Source organism: Lontra canadensis, unplaced genomic scaffold, assembly GCF_010015895.1.
Source record: "Lontra canadensis isolate GAN:19392208 unplaced genomic scaffold, GSC_riverotter_1.0 scaffold3, whole genome shotgun sequence".
NCBI lineage: Eukaryota > Metazoa > Chordata > Mammalia > Carnivora > Mustelidae > Lontra > Lontra canadensis.
Genome location: NW_022630997.1, coordinates 42,314,407 through 42,329,381, shown reverse-complemented (window position 1 = coordinate 42,329,381; position 14,975 = coordinate 42,314,407). Strand labels below are relative to the sequence as shown.

Below are 14,975 nucleotides of genomic sequence, written 5' to 3'. Positions count from 1 at the left end.
AACAGAAAAGAAATCCAATTTCAAAGACGAAAACAGAAGACATATTTTAGAGAAAATAGGCTCCGTGACCATGTTTATGATGCTCCAAAGGGTAATATTATGAGCACTGAAGCTACAGCTCTTGCAAGTTCAAAACTGCGTAGATACTATGGTACTATGCAGCTATTTTTAAGATGCAAAAAAAAAATTACTAAAAGTCCCAGCATCATAGAACATTAGAATTTGAAGAGACATTAGGAATAACGCAAAGTTTAATCTCCTCATTTTAGAGATGGCAAAACTAAGTTTATTAATGGTTTTGTCCAAGGACATAAGGTAAGTCTGATTTCTTTGAATTAATTAACATAAACATTGTTTTAAAATTGATGGAATTTTAAAAATAGCTACACTAGTGGAGAGGAGTATGGGGATAGGAGAGGATGGCTGCAATGAGGTATATTCATATTTTCAGCCTTAATTTATATATCTGTAAAACTGAATAATATGTAAACTGTACTGATTTCAAATTGAAAAAAATCACTGGAATATAAAAACACTATACAAGTCAGGATTTTAAATCAGTCTACAAACATATCATGCATAATAGTAAAGTAAATGTCCACAGTAAAATTACTCTGGGGAATAAGACAGACAATCAAACACCCCTAATCATGCAGGGAAAAGTACAAAACATTACAAATAAGCAAAAGAATGAAATTTTAAAACAAGAGGAATGAAAAAGAGGGAAAAATACTTCCATGCACAGAAAGACAGATATCTTGGAATATGACTTCTAAAAACATCAAATTCTATCTCAGATAGCACTTACACTAAATTTGCACAAGGCCCAAAAGGACTCTGCATAAATGGTACTCAATGAATGTGCTAACTTACATGGACATGAGGATAATTTATGAAGTCATATTTCAAAACAATGTTACTCTGTCTGGTCTGTACCTTTTTTATTGCCATATATGAGCCGTTCTTCAGATGGAGAGTCCAGAAAAAAGGAAGTGAATGATGGAGAAAAGGTGGTTGAGACAAATAAAAAGATAGAGATTTAACTTGGCAGTGGTACTGAAGAATGAATGTAGAAAGAAAGGGAGAAAAATGAAGGCCCTCATATTCGAAATTTGAAAAATGTAGTACTGTAGGATCTGGTGAATAAAAGAGGGATGCCACTGGGTAGGACTCTAAAGGAAAGATTTCTTAAAAGATATGTGGTCAGAAGAAATTATGGACAGAATGACTATAATATTTGATGAAAGTAGACAAATTAGGGACAGAAAAAAAAACACGTGAAAACACATAAGACTGATAAAAGACTGTGCAAACAACAATCGCACATTTATATTGATACCCCTAAGGAAATGTGTCACCCATGGGAGTATGTTAAGTGAAGGGTAATGACACAAATGATATACAAATTCATGTGGTTCTTCAAGGACACCAACATCTGCAAAATCTGTAGTATATACAGAGAAATGTAGGTAACTTTATAAACTACCTCAATGGAAAATCTTACCCACTTAGAATAACAGAAAGGCTAAGCCTCCCACACTCCATAATAACAAGAGCACATAATTTCTTGAATATGAATTGTAGAACTTTTGCACATACTCAGGATCAACAGTATGTGCGTTCGTTCCCAATCCAACGTGGGAGCTGGAGGGACATCTTTTTGCAGAAATAGCAACAGACTGCTTCAAAGCAAGTAATAGCTCTAAGAGTAGGCAGCAGAAATGTTTCATTTAAGCTTTCCATATCTTCCATTCTAGTGCAGAGATACATGATTCCATTACAGGAAATGCAAAGTTTTAGTTTAGTAAAACTGTAACACATGTGGATTCTGTATTTCCTTTACCAAACTCAAGACAAAAGATAAATATCTGAAAGAAACAGTATGCATTCTAAATATCACAGAAATCAGTGTTCAGAAATTTTCTTTAATGATTAAATAATACCTCTAAAAGGAATGCTCTGTGCACTTACACATGCAATGTTTATGCAAATCTTTGCCTTTAAAAATAACTCCACATATATACATTAAACACCACAGAATACCAAGGATCATCACTTAAGAAGAGAGTCTTACTACTTTACCTAATCTCACCTTAAATATGCAAAAACTATTCTTTCCTTCCTGCCACTGGGATATCTCCATTCCTGCTCTCTCCCCTTCCCCACAGAAAAGCTAAACTCTTATTCTGCCTCCACAGCAATACCTATACCACCAAGTTTTCTTTCTAAGTCAGATTTCTCCCTGTGCCCAGCTCATTGGATGGTTCTACTGCAGAACAGGAAAAAAGGAAGGAGAGGACGAAAGGCATGCTATCGTAGTGAAAGGAAAGGAGAAAAGATGTACAGAGTTAAGGGAAAGAAGTATGGGAATGTGGCTAAGGAAGGGAAATAAACCCAGTTCCAGCAGCTCTTTTCCCTATCCCATCCTAGTATCTACCCTAATCTCCTCCCATTTCCTCCATTCCTCAATGGTCTCCCCCAAGCCATTCCCATTCCTCCATACAAACTCCCAGATTCATATTCTTAAAATTTTCTTGGAGTATCTACTTCTAATATTTGGTATGGAAGGGTGAAGAAATGAGGAGTAATTATACCTGCTATGTTGGCAGTGAAGGGAGATCTATTTCTAGTATTCAAAGCTGGAACTCAGTGTATTTTCACATAGAAACACTGTCATAAATGACAGCTTACCAAATTTTAAAATTAATTCCTTTCTACTCCTTCAATCCATGGATGAAAAGACCCTGGGAAGTTAAGTTAACTTCTCCCAAGATTACACAGCTACAAAATCTCTTTAATGATCAAACTTAATTCATCTTTGGAGCGCAAGAATGATATAACAAGTGGATAAATAAGCATAATTTATCATTGAGAGGAAAATGTTAATTAGATACATAAAATCTCATTTGGAATGTAGTAAAATTTTATACATATTCCTGGTTGAATCCCAAAAGTGATTCAGCCCCTGTCCTTGTATAAATCCTAAGTATCTAAACCAAATATAACAGACTTAACAAGGAAATTTTTTTTTTATAGGAAGAGGACTAAAGCATTACCTGTCATTACTACTTAAAATACATTTTTAAAAAATTACTATTAATGATATTGATACAAATTTTTAAAAATTAAAAAATAAAAGTAAAATGTAGAAAAATAAATAATAGTATCAGCCTTATGCAAATGACATTTTTAAAAGTTAAGGAAAACTAAATAAAAATTACTGTAGGAAATAATTCTGCTGATCCAAGCTGTCATAAGATAAACCCACAAATATATAATATATACCTTACACACAGAATATATATTAAGAGACACCAGTTGTAATAATATAAGGATATAAAATCCTATAGTATTAATTTAACTTGACAATAACAGATTTTTTCAGAGAAAAACTATGTGATTTTTAAATGGAATAACTGTACATTAAATATATTAAATGTAGTAATTATAGTAGATGAACTAATTATATAGAGCAAGAGATCTTGATCTCACTTTAGAGAAGTAAATATTAAAACAAAACTTCCTAGTGCTCGCTTCGGCAGCACATATACTAAAAACTGGAACAATAAAACAAAACTTCCTAGATGCAGATATGGATTTAATGAGATACCAATTAAAACTACTACTTGATATTTCACAGAATTTGACATATAACAGAAAACTTTATCTGAAGAAATAAGTAAACTATGAACCAAAAATTATATCAGTCATTATATCAACACCTGTAAGATTATGAAGTAGGTACTATTATCTTCATTTTGAAGATAAAAAAAATAAAACTCAGAAGCTAAAAAATTTGCCTGAGGTCATATAACAACTATGAGAAACTAGAGTCTGAACCCAGACCTAGTCTAACAAGAGAAAAGGGAAAAGGTGGCAGGATAGGGAAAAAGTATTTAACTGCAACTACTTAAAAATTTTATGTAAAAGACAAATACAATGAAATATGGTAGAGCTAAAACTTCCACACAAACAAAAGGAGAACGAAAATAAAAAAATATTATTCATTAAGGCCTATTATCGAAACCAAAAACGAATGGATATAATTTATTTCAGTTAACAAAACTGTAAGCCAGAGTAAAAGCATATCTTTGCTTGCCACCAACAGATGGCAGTAGCAGACACTTGTACAGTCACTTTGTACTTTTAACAAATGGGTTTACAGAAGTGTTTAAGAATTAAACCTGTTTGCAAGCAGAGAAATTTCTAAATAGCTTTTACTCAGATCTTACTTAATTAAGTAATCAAATAAGATATACGTTTATACACTTGAAAAAGTAGACAGTAATTTTTTTAAATTAAAAATCATTAGAAAATCAAAGAAATCTTAAGTTAAACCAAGTGTAGTTCACTACTATGTAGCTACCAAGCAAAATAAGTAAAAATGACCAAAACCCAATGAGATAGGACTGTGGAGAAAGAGGTCAACGGATTCATTGCTAAAAGTACTTCATATTGGTCCAATTCTTCTACAAAGTAATCTGGCAGTTCATAGCTAAAATAAGGAAGCTAAAACACATATTTAAGTCCATAATTCTCTTCAAGAAATTTATCCCAAGAAAAAAACTATTGTACAAACATATGCATTGCATGCTATTCATAATAAGGACAACTGAAAGCAACAACGCAAATGCCAAAAACATGACATTAACTATGAAAACTATGGTATATTAATATACTTAGAAATATGTAGCTATTAAGTTGTACCAAAATGTAGACCATGTCTAATATATGGAAACAATTACATACTGATTACAACTATGAAAAGAATGCTGCAACAAAGATGTGAGCGACATATAGAAGGAAATAAATAGTTCTCAGCTTTAAGATGTTTACATTTTTGTTTCTCAATGACATTTAAAAGTTTAAAGTTTAAAAAATATTTAAAAAGTTTTAAAGTTTTAAATAAAAATTTCAAGACATAAAAATAAAAGGAATTTTGTTTTTATGGTATTAAATTATACTATAAATGTACATCAGTGCACTGGTTGGCTTACAGAAGAGCAAACAGCCATATCTAACCTTGTTTCTATGGAAAAGATGCTTCTGAAAATCCAATTAAACCAGTAAGTGGTCTTGTAGAACACAACCACTCATAGGTTGGGAACAGCCTACTTTAGTTTTTGGGAAAAAACAGTGAAAACAACTCTGGGGGTTCTGGTATGTTTCTGATGCACTAAGAAGACTGCACCAATGAAACAAAAAGCATTTTTATTCTCCCTCTAAGCAGTGTCCATATTCATCAAGAACCACATTCTTTAGTACTTTCAATTTTCCTTTCCTTCTGTTCTTCCAAACTTCCCTTTTCCCAAAATTCATCTTCCCCACACCAACAGAAAAAAGGTAAAATCGCTAAGAAAAAATCTTAAACAGTATCTAAAAAAGTGTCTTGACTCTTATCAACTGGCATAGCCATTTGAGAACAATGACTACATTTCATCGCAAAAGAGTGTGTATTGAAGCTGGGCAGTTAAAAGATACCATTTCACAATAAAAAATAGTAAAATGAAAAATCATACCATCAAACTGGTCTTCACCTTCAGTCATCAGTTCATCATCAGAGCAAATACTCAGAACATTTACCAACATTTCTGTCACTATTCAAAAATGAAAAAAGAAAAAAGAACAGTTACAAGTTAGTGGACCAAAATCAACTGTCTCTAAGTACACATACCAATTATTCATACAATGGTCAATAATTTTTAACCCAAGAAGACATACATTCTGATAGCAAGAATGAAGAAACTAAAAAAAAAAAACCAAGGTTTGGGGCATGTGGGTGGCTGAAGTCAGTTAAGCATCCAACTCTGTTTTGGCTCACATCATGATCTCAGGGTCTCTCTCTCTTTTTTTTTTTTTTAAAGATTTTATTTATTTATTTGACAGAGAAAGAGACAGATCACAAGCAATCAGACAGGCAGGCAGATGGGGAGAGGGAAGCAGGCTCCATGCTGAACAGAGAGCCCGATAGGGGGCTTGATCGGAGGACCCTGAGATCATGACCTGAGCCGAAGGCAGAGGCTTAACCCACTGAGCCACCCAGGCACTCCTCGGGGTCTTGAAATTGAGCCTAAAGTTGGGCTCCAAGCTCAGCATGGAGTCTACTTGGGATTCTTTCCCTCTTCCTCTCCCTCCCTCTCTGCCCTTCCCTCTGTGCTCACGTGCTCTCTTTCTCTCTCAAATAAATAAAATCTTTAAAAAAAAAAAAAAAAAAAACAAGGTCTTAAAAATGAAAGAAATTCAATGGATTACAAGTCTTAGAGAGATTCTACACAAAAAATGAAGCCCCCCAGACATGAATAACATCAAAATGTATACATTTAAATTCTTCATCTATGGATACAGCATTTCCTTACAGAGTAAGAAAAAAGTCACAGCACAGTTTCACTGTTTCAAAAAAGCCCTAGAATTATTATTATTACTATTTTTTTAAGAGCAAGAGCATGGGTGGGGAGGGTCAGAGGGAGAAGGAGAGACGAATCCTAAGCAGGCTCCACTTTTGGTGTGAAGCCAGATATGGGGCTCAGATCTCACAACCCTGGGATCATGACCCATCAGATGATTCATCAACCGAGCCACCCAGGAGTACCCAGAATTCAATTTTTTAAAAACTGACTCTAGCAGGTCCCCTAAAACTTAATTCTTAAGATTACTAATGACTAACAACCTGAACCCGTGGTTCGTTCTTAGGTTTACTCCTTTACCATTCTATGTATTTTTCCCTTCTGTTTTCCCTTAGTTTGCAGGGTTCTACTCTTGGTTTTCCTACATTTCAGACTATTTCCCCCCTAAATTTAGATATTCTCAAGACTCTCTCTCCACAGTCTTTTGGTGATTTTATATGCTCATTCTCCTGGCCATTCCATCTGTAACTATACAGTTTCAAGTATCACCTTTGTGAAGATGATTCCGAAGTCTATATCACTAGTGTTGACCTCTCCTTCAGTCTCCGGATTTCCCTGATGGTTTTATTGCTAACCATCTTCAGCCATTTTATATTGCTTGTTTCTCCTACTAAAATGAAAGCTTCATAAATGCAGTATGATGTTTTGTTTACTATTGTACCTCAGAGTCTAATACAGTGACTGATAGACAACAGGCATCCAATAAATATTTGACAAATGAGTATTTTAAAAAAGAAAGGTATAAGCAAGTTTCATTTAATAAATAAAAATGCCTATTAAATATTAGCCCCTGGATGTCCTAATGATACCTAGAAATGAACACATCCAAAACAAAATTCAATACTGCTCCTATTATTCCTCCTATAAATATATTAATAGCACACCACATGCCAGGCACTGTACTGAAGCTCTGGAAATCAGATACAGAAGGTCCTGTCTCTACCTTGCAGAACTTTACTAACTACTAAAGGAGTTATTTATATGCAGATATATATATGCACACACACACCACAGTAAAGTGATAAACCCTATACTATAAAAATGCAGTTATACAAAAAGACCTATAAGGAAAAGGAAGGCTTCTCATAGAGGAATCATGCAATGGGAGTTTGTCAGGTGGAGAGGGCAGATAAGGCTTTCTAATCATAAGTTAGAAAAAGTATGAAGTAGTCATTATAAATCAATGGAACAGAACTAAGAGTCCAAAAATAAAACCTCACGTTTTAATTCAACTGATTTTCAACAAGGGTTCCAAAACAATTCAGTGTGGGAAAAAACAGTCTTTTCAACAATTGGTGCTGGGACAACTGAATATTCACATGCGAAAGGATGAAGCTGAACCCCTCACTATACATCATATACAAAAATTAACTAAAAATGAATCAAAGACCAGAGAACCTGAGTGGTTTAGTCGATTAAGTGTCCAACTCTTGTTTTCAGATTAGCTCAGGTCAAGATCTCAGGGTTGTGAGGCTGAGCCTCATATCTGGCTCTGTACTGGATATGGAACCTGCTTGGGATTCTCTCTCTCCCTCTCCATCTGCCTCCCAGCCTCACCCTCCCAACTGTCTCTCTTTCCCTCAAAAACAAAAACAAAAACAAAAAAGATCAAAGTCTTACATATAAAAGTTAAAACTATAAAAGTCTTAGAAGATATCATAGAGGAAAATCATTAGTTTGGATTGGACAACAGTTTATTAAACATGACCCCCAAAACACATGCAACAACAACAAAAAATAAATTCATCAAATTCTGAATGTGGAATTCATCAAAATTTAAAACTCTTATGCTTCAAAGGACACCATCAAGAAAGTGAAAAGACAACTCAAGGAACAAGGAGAAATACTTACAAATGATATATCTTATAAGGAACTTGCATCTAGAATACACAAGGAACTCTTACAATTCAGTGATTAAAAAAAAAAAGGTGAGATAAAAAGAAAACCACTTTAAAAATAAACACAAGATTTAAATGAATGTTTCTTCAAAGAAAATAAACAAATGGCCCATATACTTCAAGGCTATGATAATCAAACAGAATGGTACCGGCACAAAAAAGACATACAGACCAATGAAACAGCATAGAAAGCCTAGGAATAAATCCATGCTTATACTGTCAATTAATCTATAAAAAAATGAGACAAGAATACACAATAGAGAAGACTGTCTCTTGAATAAACGATGTTGGGAAAACTGGAAAGCTACATGCAGAAAAAAAAAAAAAAGAAACTGGACCTCTTTTTTATACCATATACAAAAAATAAGCTCAAAATGGATTAAAGACCTAAAAGACAGACCTGAAACCATAAAGCTCAAAGAAAATAGCCGGCAAACTCTTAGAGATTGGCCTTAGCAATATTTTTCTGGTTCTTTCCTCAAGCAACAGAAACAAAAGCAAAAATAAACAATCAGGACTGTAGCAAACTAAAAAGCTTTTGCACAGTGAAGGAAACCATCAACAAAATGAAAAGGCAACTGGAACGCCTGCATGGCTCAGTCATTTGGGCATCTGCCTTCAGCTCAGATCATGGTCTCAGGGTCCTGGGATCAAGTCCCACATGGCGGGGGGGGGGGGGTGGGGGGGGGGGGGGGTGGTGGTGCTGCCCAGCAGGGAGCCTGCTTCTCCCTCTCTAGCTCCCCCTGCTTGTGCTCTCTCTCTCTCTGACAAACAAATAAAATCTTTAACAAAAAATGAAAAGGCAACCTACTGAATGGAGAAGATATTTGCAAATGATATATCCAATGAGAGGTTAATATCTAAAATATATAAAGAACTCATACAACTCAACACCAAAACCCCAAACAATCCTATTAAAAAATGGGCAGAGGACTTGAATAAATATTTTTCCAAAAAAGACATACAGATGGCCAACAGACACTTGAAAAGATGTTCACAATCGCTAACCCTCGGGAAATACAAATCAAAACCACAATGAAATATTACTTCACACTAGTCAGAAAGGCTTGTATCAAAAAGATAAGCAGCAAGTATTGGCAAAAATGTAGAGAAAAGGGAACTCATGCACTACTGGAAGGAATGCAAACTGGTGCAGTCACTATGGAAAACAGTATGGAGATTCCTCAAAAAATTAAAAATATAAATACTATATGATCCAGTAATTCTATTTCTGAGGACTTACCTGAAGAAAACAAAAACACAAATTCAAAAAAAATATGTACTCTTATATTTACTGCAGCATTATTTTAAATAGCCAATATATAGAAACAATCTAAGTGTCCACTGATAGATGAATGTTTAAAGAAGATGTGGTATGTATACCCAGTGAAATATTACTCAGCCATAAAAAAGAATGAAATCTTGCCAATGTGGAAATCTTCTCCAACATGGATAAATGTATGGGATGTTATGCTAACTGAAATAAGTCAGACAGAAAAGACCAAATATCATGCTATTTCACTTGTGCATAGAATCTAAAAAACAGAAAGAGACTCATAAATACAGAGAAGAAACTCATCACTGGCAGAGAGGGGATGGGGCATAGGCAAGATAGGTGAAAGGGATTAAGAAGTACAAACTGCCAGTTATAAAAGAAGTAAGTCATAGGGATGAAAAGTACAGCATAGGGAATATACTCAATAATATTATAATAGCTTTGTATGGTGACAGGTAGTTAACTATATTTATGATAAGCTTTTCATAATGTATATAATTGTCAAATTGTCAAATCACTATGCTGTACACCCGAAACTAATATAATATTGTATGCCAACTATACTTCAATTAAAAATTATTTTTCTAAAAAAAAAATTCTTTTTCTAATAAACACATTATTTAAATAAACATTTCTTCAAAGAAGATAAGCAAATGGCCAATAAGCACATACAAATATACTCAATGCCATTATTCATTACGGAAATGCAAATCAAAACCATGAGATACAACTTCACATCTAATATGATGGCTATAATAAAAAATACACAATTACAAATGTTGGCAAGAATTTGAAAAAAATGGCACTGTTGTGCAATGCCAGTGGGACTATACAGCTGCTCTGAAAAACAGACCTCAAAAGGTTAAACATAGAGTTACCATGTGACTCCCAGTTCTACACATAAGAAAATAAACACATGTTCAAACAAAAATTTGTACATGAATGTTCATTGCAGCATTATTGATAATAGTTAAAAAGTGGAAGTAATCAAATGTTTTGCAGATAATGAATGGATAAACAAAATGTGGTAAACAATATCACTCATCATCAGGGAAATGCAGATTAAATCCGCAATCCTACTGAGAGAAGATATATGCAAATGACATATCTGATAAAGGGCTAGTATATATAAAGAACTTATATAACTCAACACCCAAAAAATCCAATTAAAAAATGGGCAGAAGATATAAACAGGTATTTCTCCAAAGAAGAAATCCAGATGGCCAACAGACACATGAAAAGATGCTCAACGTCATTCATCATCAGGGAAATGCAAATCAAAACCACAGGAGATATCACCTCATATAACTGTCAGAATAGCTAATATAAAAAACACAAGAAATGACATGCATTGGTGAGGACAGACAGAAAAAGGAACCCTCTTACATTGCTAATGGGAATTGCAAACTGGTGCAGCCACGGTGGAAGGTAGTATGGAGGTTCCTCAAAAAGTTAAAAATTGAACTACCCTATAATCTAGTAATCACACTACTGAGTACGCCCAAAATGCAAAAACACTAATACAAAGGGATACCTGCCCCCCTATGTTTACAGCAACGTTATTTACAACAGCCAAATTATGGAAGCAGCCCAAGTGTCCCCCGACAGATGAATGGATAAATAAGTATAAATACACAAACACACACAAATATACACAATGGAATATTATCCAGTTATAAAAAAGAATGACATCTTGCCATTTGCAACAACATGGATGGATTTAGAGACTATAATGCTAAGCGAAATAAGCCAGAGAAAGATCCGTATGTGGAGTTTAAGAAATAAAACAAATGAACAAAGGAAAAAAAGCGAAAAACCAAAACACAGACTCTTAACTATAGAAAACAAATTAATGGTTACCAGACAGAAGGTAGCTGGGGGGGGGGGGGGGGGGGGGGGGCGACAGGTAAAACTGGTGAAGGGGATTAAGACCACACTTATCTTGATGAGCACTGAATACTAAATGGAACTGTTGATCACTATATTGTACACCTGAAACTAATGTAGCACTGATTACTAACTACACTGCAATTAAACTTTACCCTCCTCACCCAAAATAAATTTTCTTTTCTTTTTTTTTTTCTTTTAAGACTTTATTTATTTGACAGAGAGAGAGCACAAGTAGAGAGAGAGAGAGAGAGAGGAGGAAGCAGGCTCCCTGCCTAGCAGAGAGCCCGATGTGGGACTCAATCCCAGGACCCTGAGATCATGACCTGAGCTGAAGGCAGAGGCTTAACGAGGCAGCCCCAAAATAAAATTTTAAAAGTGGTATATCCAGGAACACCTGGGTGGCTCAGTGGGTAAGCCTCTACCTTCAGCTCTCAGTAAAACTGTTTTGAAGAAATAAAGATAAATTAGGAAGGCATGAAACTTAATTGAACATAACATATTCAGGAATCAGTTATGCTGTGTTATGGCTAGAAAACAGAGACTAAGACAAGAAGGAGAGAAATGAGACTAAAGAGAAAGTAGGGAAGATCCAAAGACCTTGTGTGATAGGTTAAGGTTTATCTTCAAAACTACCAGAAGTCATTTATGAATAATTAATAGTAGCTTTTAGGCATATAGCACTTTTCATCCTCTAAAGGAAAGGCAAGAAAGTAATAGCATAGTGGTAGACAAGGAAAAATAACAAATGGGGGAAATGTTATTTATCTTTAAAATAAAGATCAGATGGATTTGAACAATTTATAGAAGAACTTAGTAGATAGAGTTTAAAGACACAGAAGACCTAACAGATGAAGCAAGGTTCCTAAAAAAGTAGAAGCATAATGGAATCCAGAGTCAAGTTAGAAGTTCTAGCCCCCATGGGGTGCCTGGGTGGCTCAGTGGGTTAAGCCTCTACCTTTGGCTTGGATCACGATCTCAGGGTGCTGGGATCGAGCCCCGCATCGGTATCTCTGCTCAGCAGGGAGCCTGCTTCCCCTTCTATCTCTGCTGCCTCTCTGCCTACTTGTGATCTCTCTCTCTGTCAAATAAATAAATAAAATCTTTAAAAAAAAAAAAAGAAGAAGAAGAAGAAGAAGAAAAAGAAGTAGTTCTAGCTCTAAATGGAAGGGTCACCTCTTCAACAAGACCAGAATTCAAGATGAGTGCAGTTTATAAAGCAAGGGAACAGAAAATGGAGAAAACGCCCACTAGTGGTATATGTTTCTTCTGAGAGTAAGAGAAATGGCTACAGAAAGAATGTTTAAGAGAAAAAAAAATTAAATTGAGAATATATCCTAAGGGTAAAGGAAGAAGACTAGTGACACAAAGAATTTTGGGGTACTGTCAATAGCTCAGCCAATGTTAGCAATCAAAGGGTGATACCACTGCATAAGGCTGTCTAAGTATCTCTAGCAGTGCTCTATATTCTGGCTGTGAGAATGGAGAAAATGGATGGTTGCATTTACTGGGGCTAAGATTTATAAGATAAGTGAAGTAGGAAAAAAAAAAGAGAAAGGAAACTGAAGGTATGTTGAGAAGCGAGGAGGGATCTGACTAATAAGAAAATGATATGGTCAAAGGCCAACCCAAGCAATCCCAGTGAAGATCAAGAGCAGCTACAACTGAAGTGAGGGGTTGCTAAAATAGCAGGTTTTCATCAGAGTGTTAATGGCAGTATCATCACCAGACTCAAAATATCCAAGTCATCTTCAACCATTCCCTCCCCTGCAGCATGCAATCTTATTAAGTCTTACTGATTTTACCTCTTTAGTTCTCCCTTGCTCTCTATTTCTCATGCTACCAGGGCTTCATTATATATCCACTTGAGTCTTAATGGAGCTTTGTAACAGGTCTCCCAATTTCGAGTCTTTCTTCCAGTCCATTTCACCAATTTTTCTGAATGACTATCATGGTCATATTGTTTCAGTTGCTTCCCACCATCTATCAAAGCTCCAAACTCTGCGTGGTCATCAAGATCCTCATCATCTAGTTCTGATTTAACTTTTCATTCTTTTTCTACTATTGTCCTTCATACATCTTAACTGTAAATCAATCTAAACCCCTCAACACTTGTTAGTGGTCTTACGCTCTCTTGCTTTCTGACTCAGGCTTAGAAAGTTCTCTTACCTAGAATTCTCTTGCCCATATCTACCAGCACGATTCCAATTCCACCATTCTTCAAGCCTTGGTTCGAATGCTACTTTGATCCCTTCAACAAATATAATCAACCCCTCCTCTCAATTCCGATAAAACTATGTTTCTCTAGGAGCACTTACCTAATATTATATTTTTGTTATTATTTATGTATCTTAAGTCCTCTATTAACCTGTAAAGACCTATATCTTACTTGTGTTTTTGTATCCTTAGTAACTTGAATAAAACAGTCTTCCCCCCAAAAAATCTACTAAATGAATAAATCTTACATGTATGACCTTCTATGGAAGATCATACTATATTGGATCCTCTAGAACAGAGCTCTTAAATTGGGGTCACTAAACCTGAAGGAGGTTACCAATTCACTTCAGATCTACAACCACCCTGACAATGTTATGTTTATGTACAAATATACATGTATTTGTATATGAATTTTTCTGGGACAAAAGTCCATAACTTTAATCAGATTCTCAAAAAGGTATGTGTTAAGAAATTAATAAAAGTTTTTTGTGTAGTTACTTTAATAATAAGAAAGAGTCCTTACCTTTTAGAAATTCATTCTAAAATATTTATAGCTACAAAAGAAATAGCTGAAATATGACCCAAAATAATTAAAGTGTAGGGTGGGGAGTAATGGATGGAGATATAAATGACACAACGTTGGCTATGATTTGATAAATGTTGAAGCTGAGTAACTGGTACACAGCAATTCACCGTATTATTCACTCAGCCTTTGTGCATGTTGGAAATTTTCCAACATAGAATTTTTTTTTTAAAGAAAAAAAATGCGCCTGGGTGGCTCAATCAGCTAAGTCGGTTAAGTCAAGCATCAAGTTCAGCTCAGGTCATGATCTCAGGGTTATGAGATCCAGCCCCACAACATGCTCCGTGCTCAGCAGTCTGCTTGAGGATTCTCTCCCTCTCCCCATCCCTGAACTTGGGCACATGCACCCTCACACACACTCTTTCTCTCAAATAAATAAATAAATCTTTTAAAAAAAGCAAAGCCTCTAAAAGGTTAAAAACTACAGATTTCATCTAACTTTAGGATTAAATCAGCCTCTAAGGAAGCCTCTGGCTTAGGTCAGTTGCTTCTCAGAGACTAGATCAGAGTCAAACTGGCTTTTTCAAAGTGGAACAAATGAGATGTCATTTGCTATTCACAACAAAAGGAAATTTTCGTTAGAATCAACTAGTTAGGCTGTACAAACAACTAACAGATATCAAAATGGAAAAATATGCAAAGAGTGAAAAAAATCTTACTGTGCTCAACATCGGTTAGGATTCTATTTGTGTACATATTCAAATCCGAGC

At 35.0% G+C, this 14,975-nt stretch overlaps 1 protein-coding gene across 7 annotated transcripts in view; it reads right to left on the bottom strand.

Annotated features, from left to right (window-relative positions):
• PPP3CB (protein phosphatase 3 catalytic subunit beta) overlaps positions 1–14,975 on the bottom strand; it is a 54,282-nt gene that overhangs the window by 10,641 nt on the left and 28,666 nt on the right. For 4 of the 7 annotated variants that reach the window (XM_032840464.1, XM_032840489.1, XM_032840473.1 and 1 more), the window contains exon 10: positions 5,520–5,597. In XM_032840464.1, the coding sequence (XP_032696355.1) occupies positions 5,520–5,597 (78 nt within the window). Of the gene's footprint in view, positions 1–936; positions 964–5,519; positions 5,598–14,975 lie in introns of all 7 variants that reach the window. The other 3 variants (XM_032840482.1, XM_032840448.1, XM_032840456.1) reach the window with 1 other exon arrangement.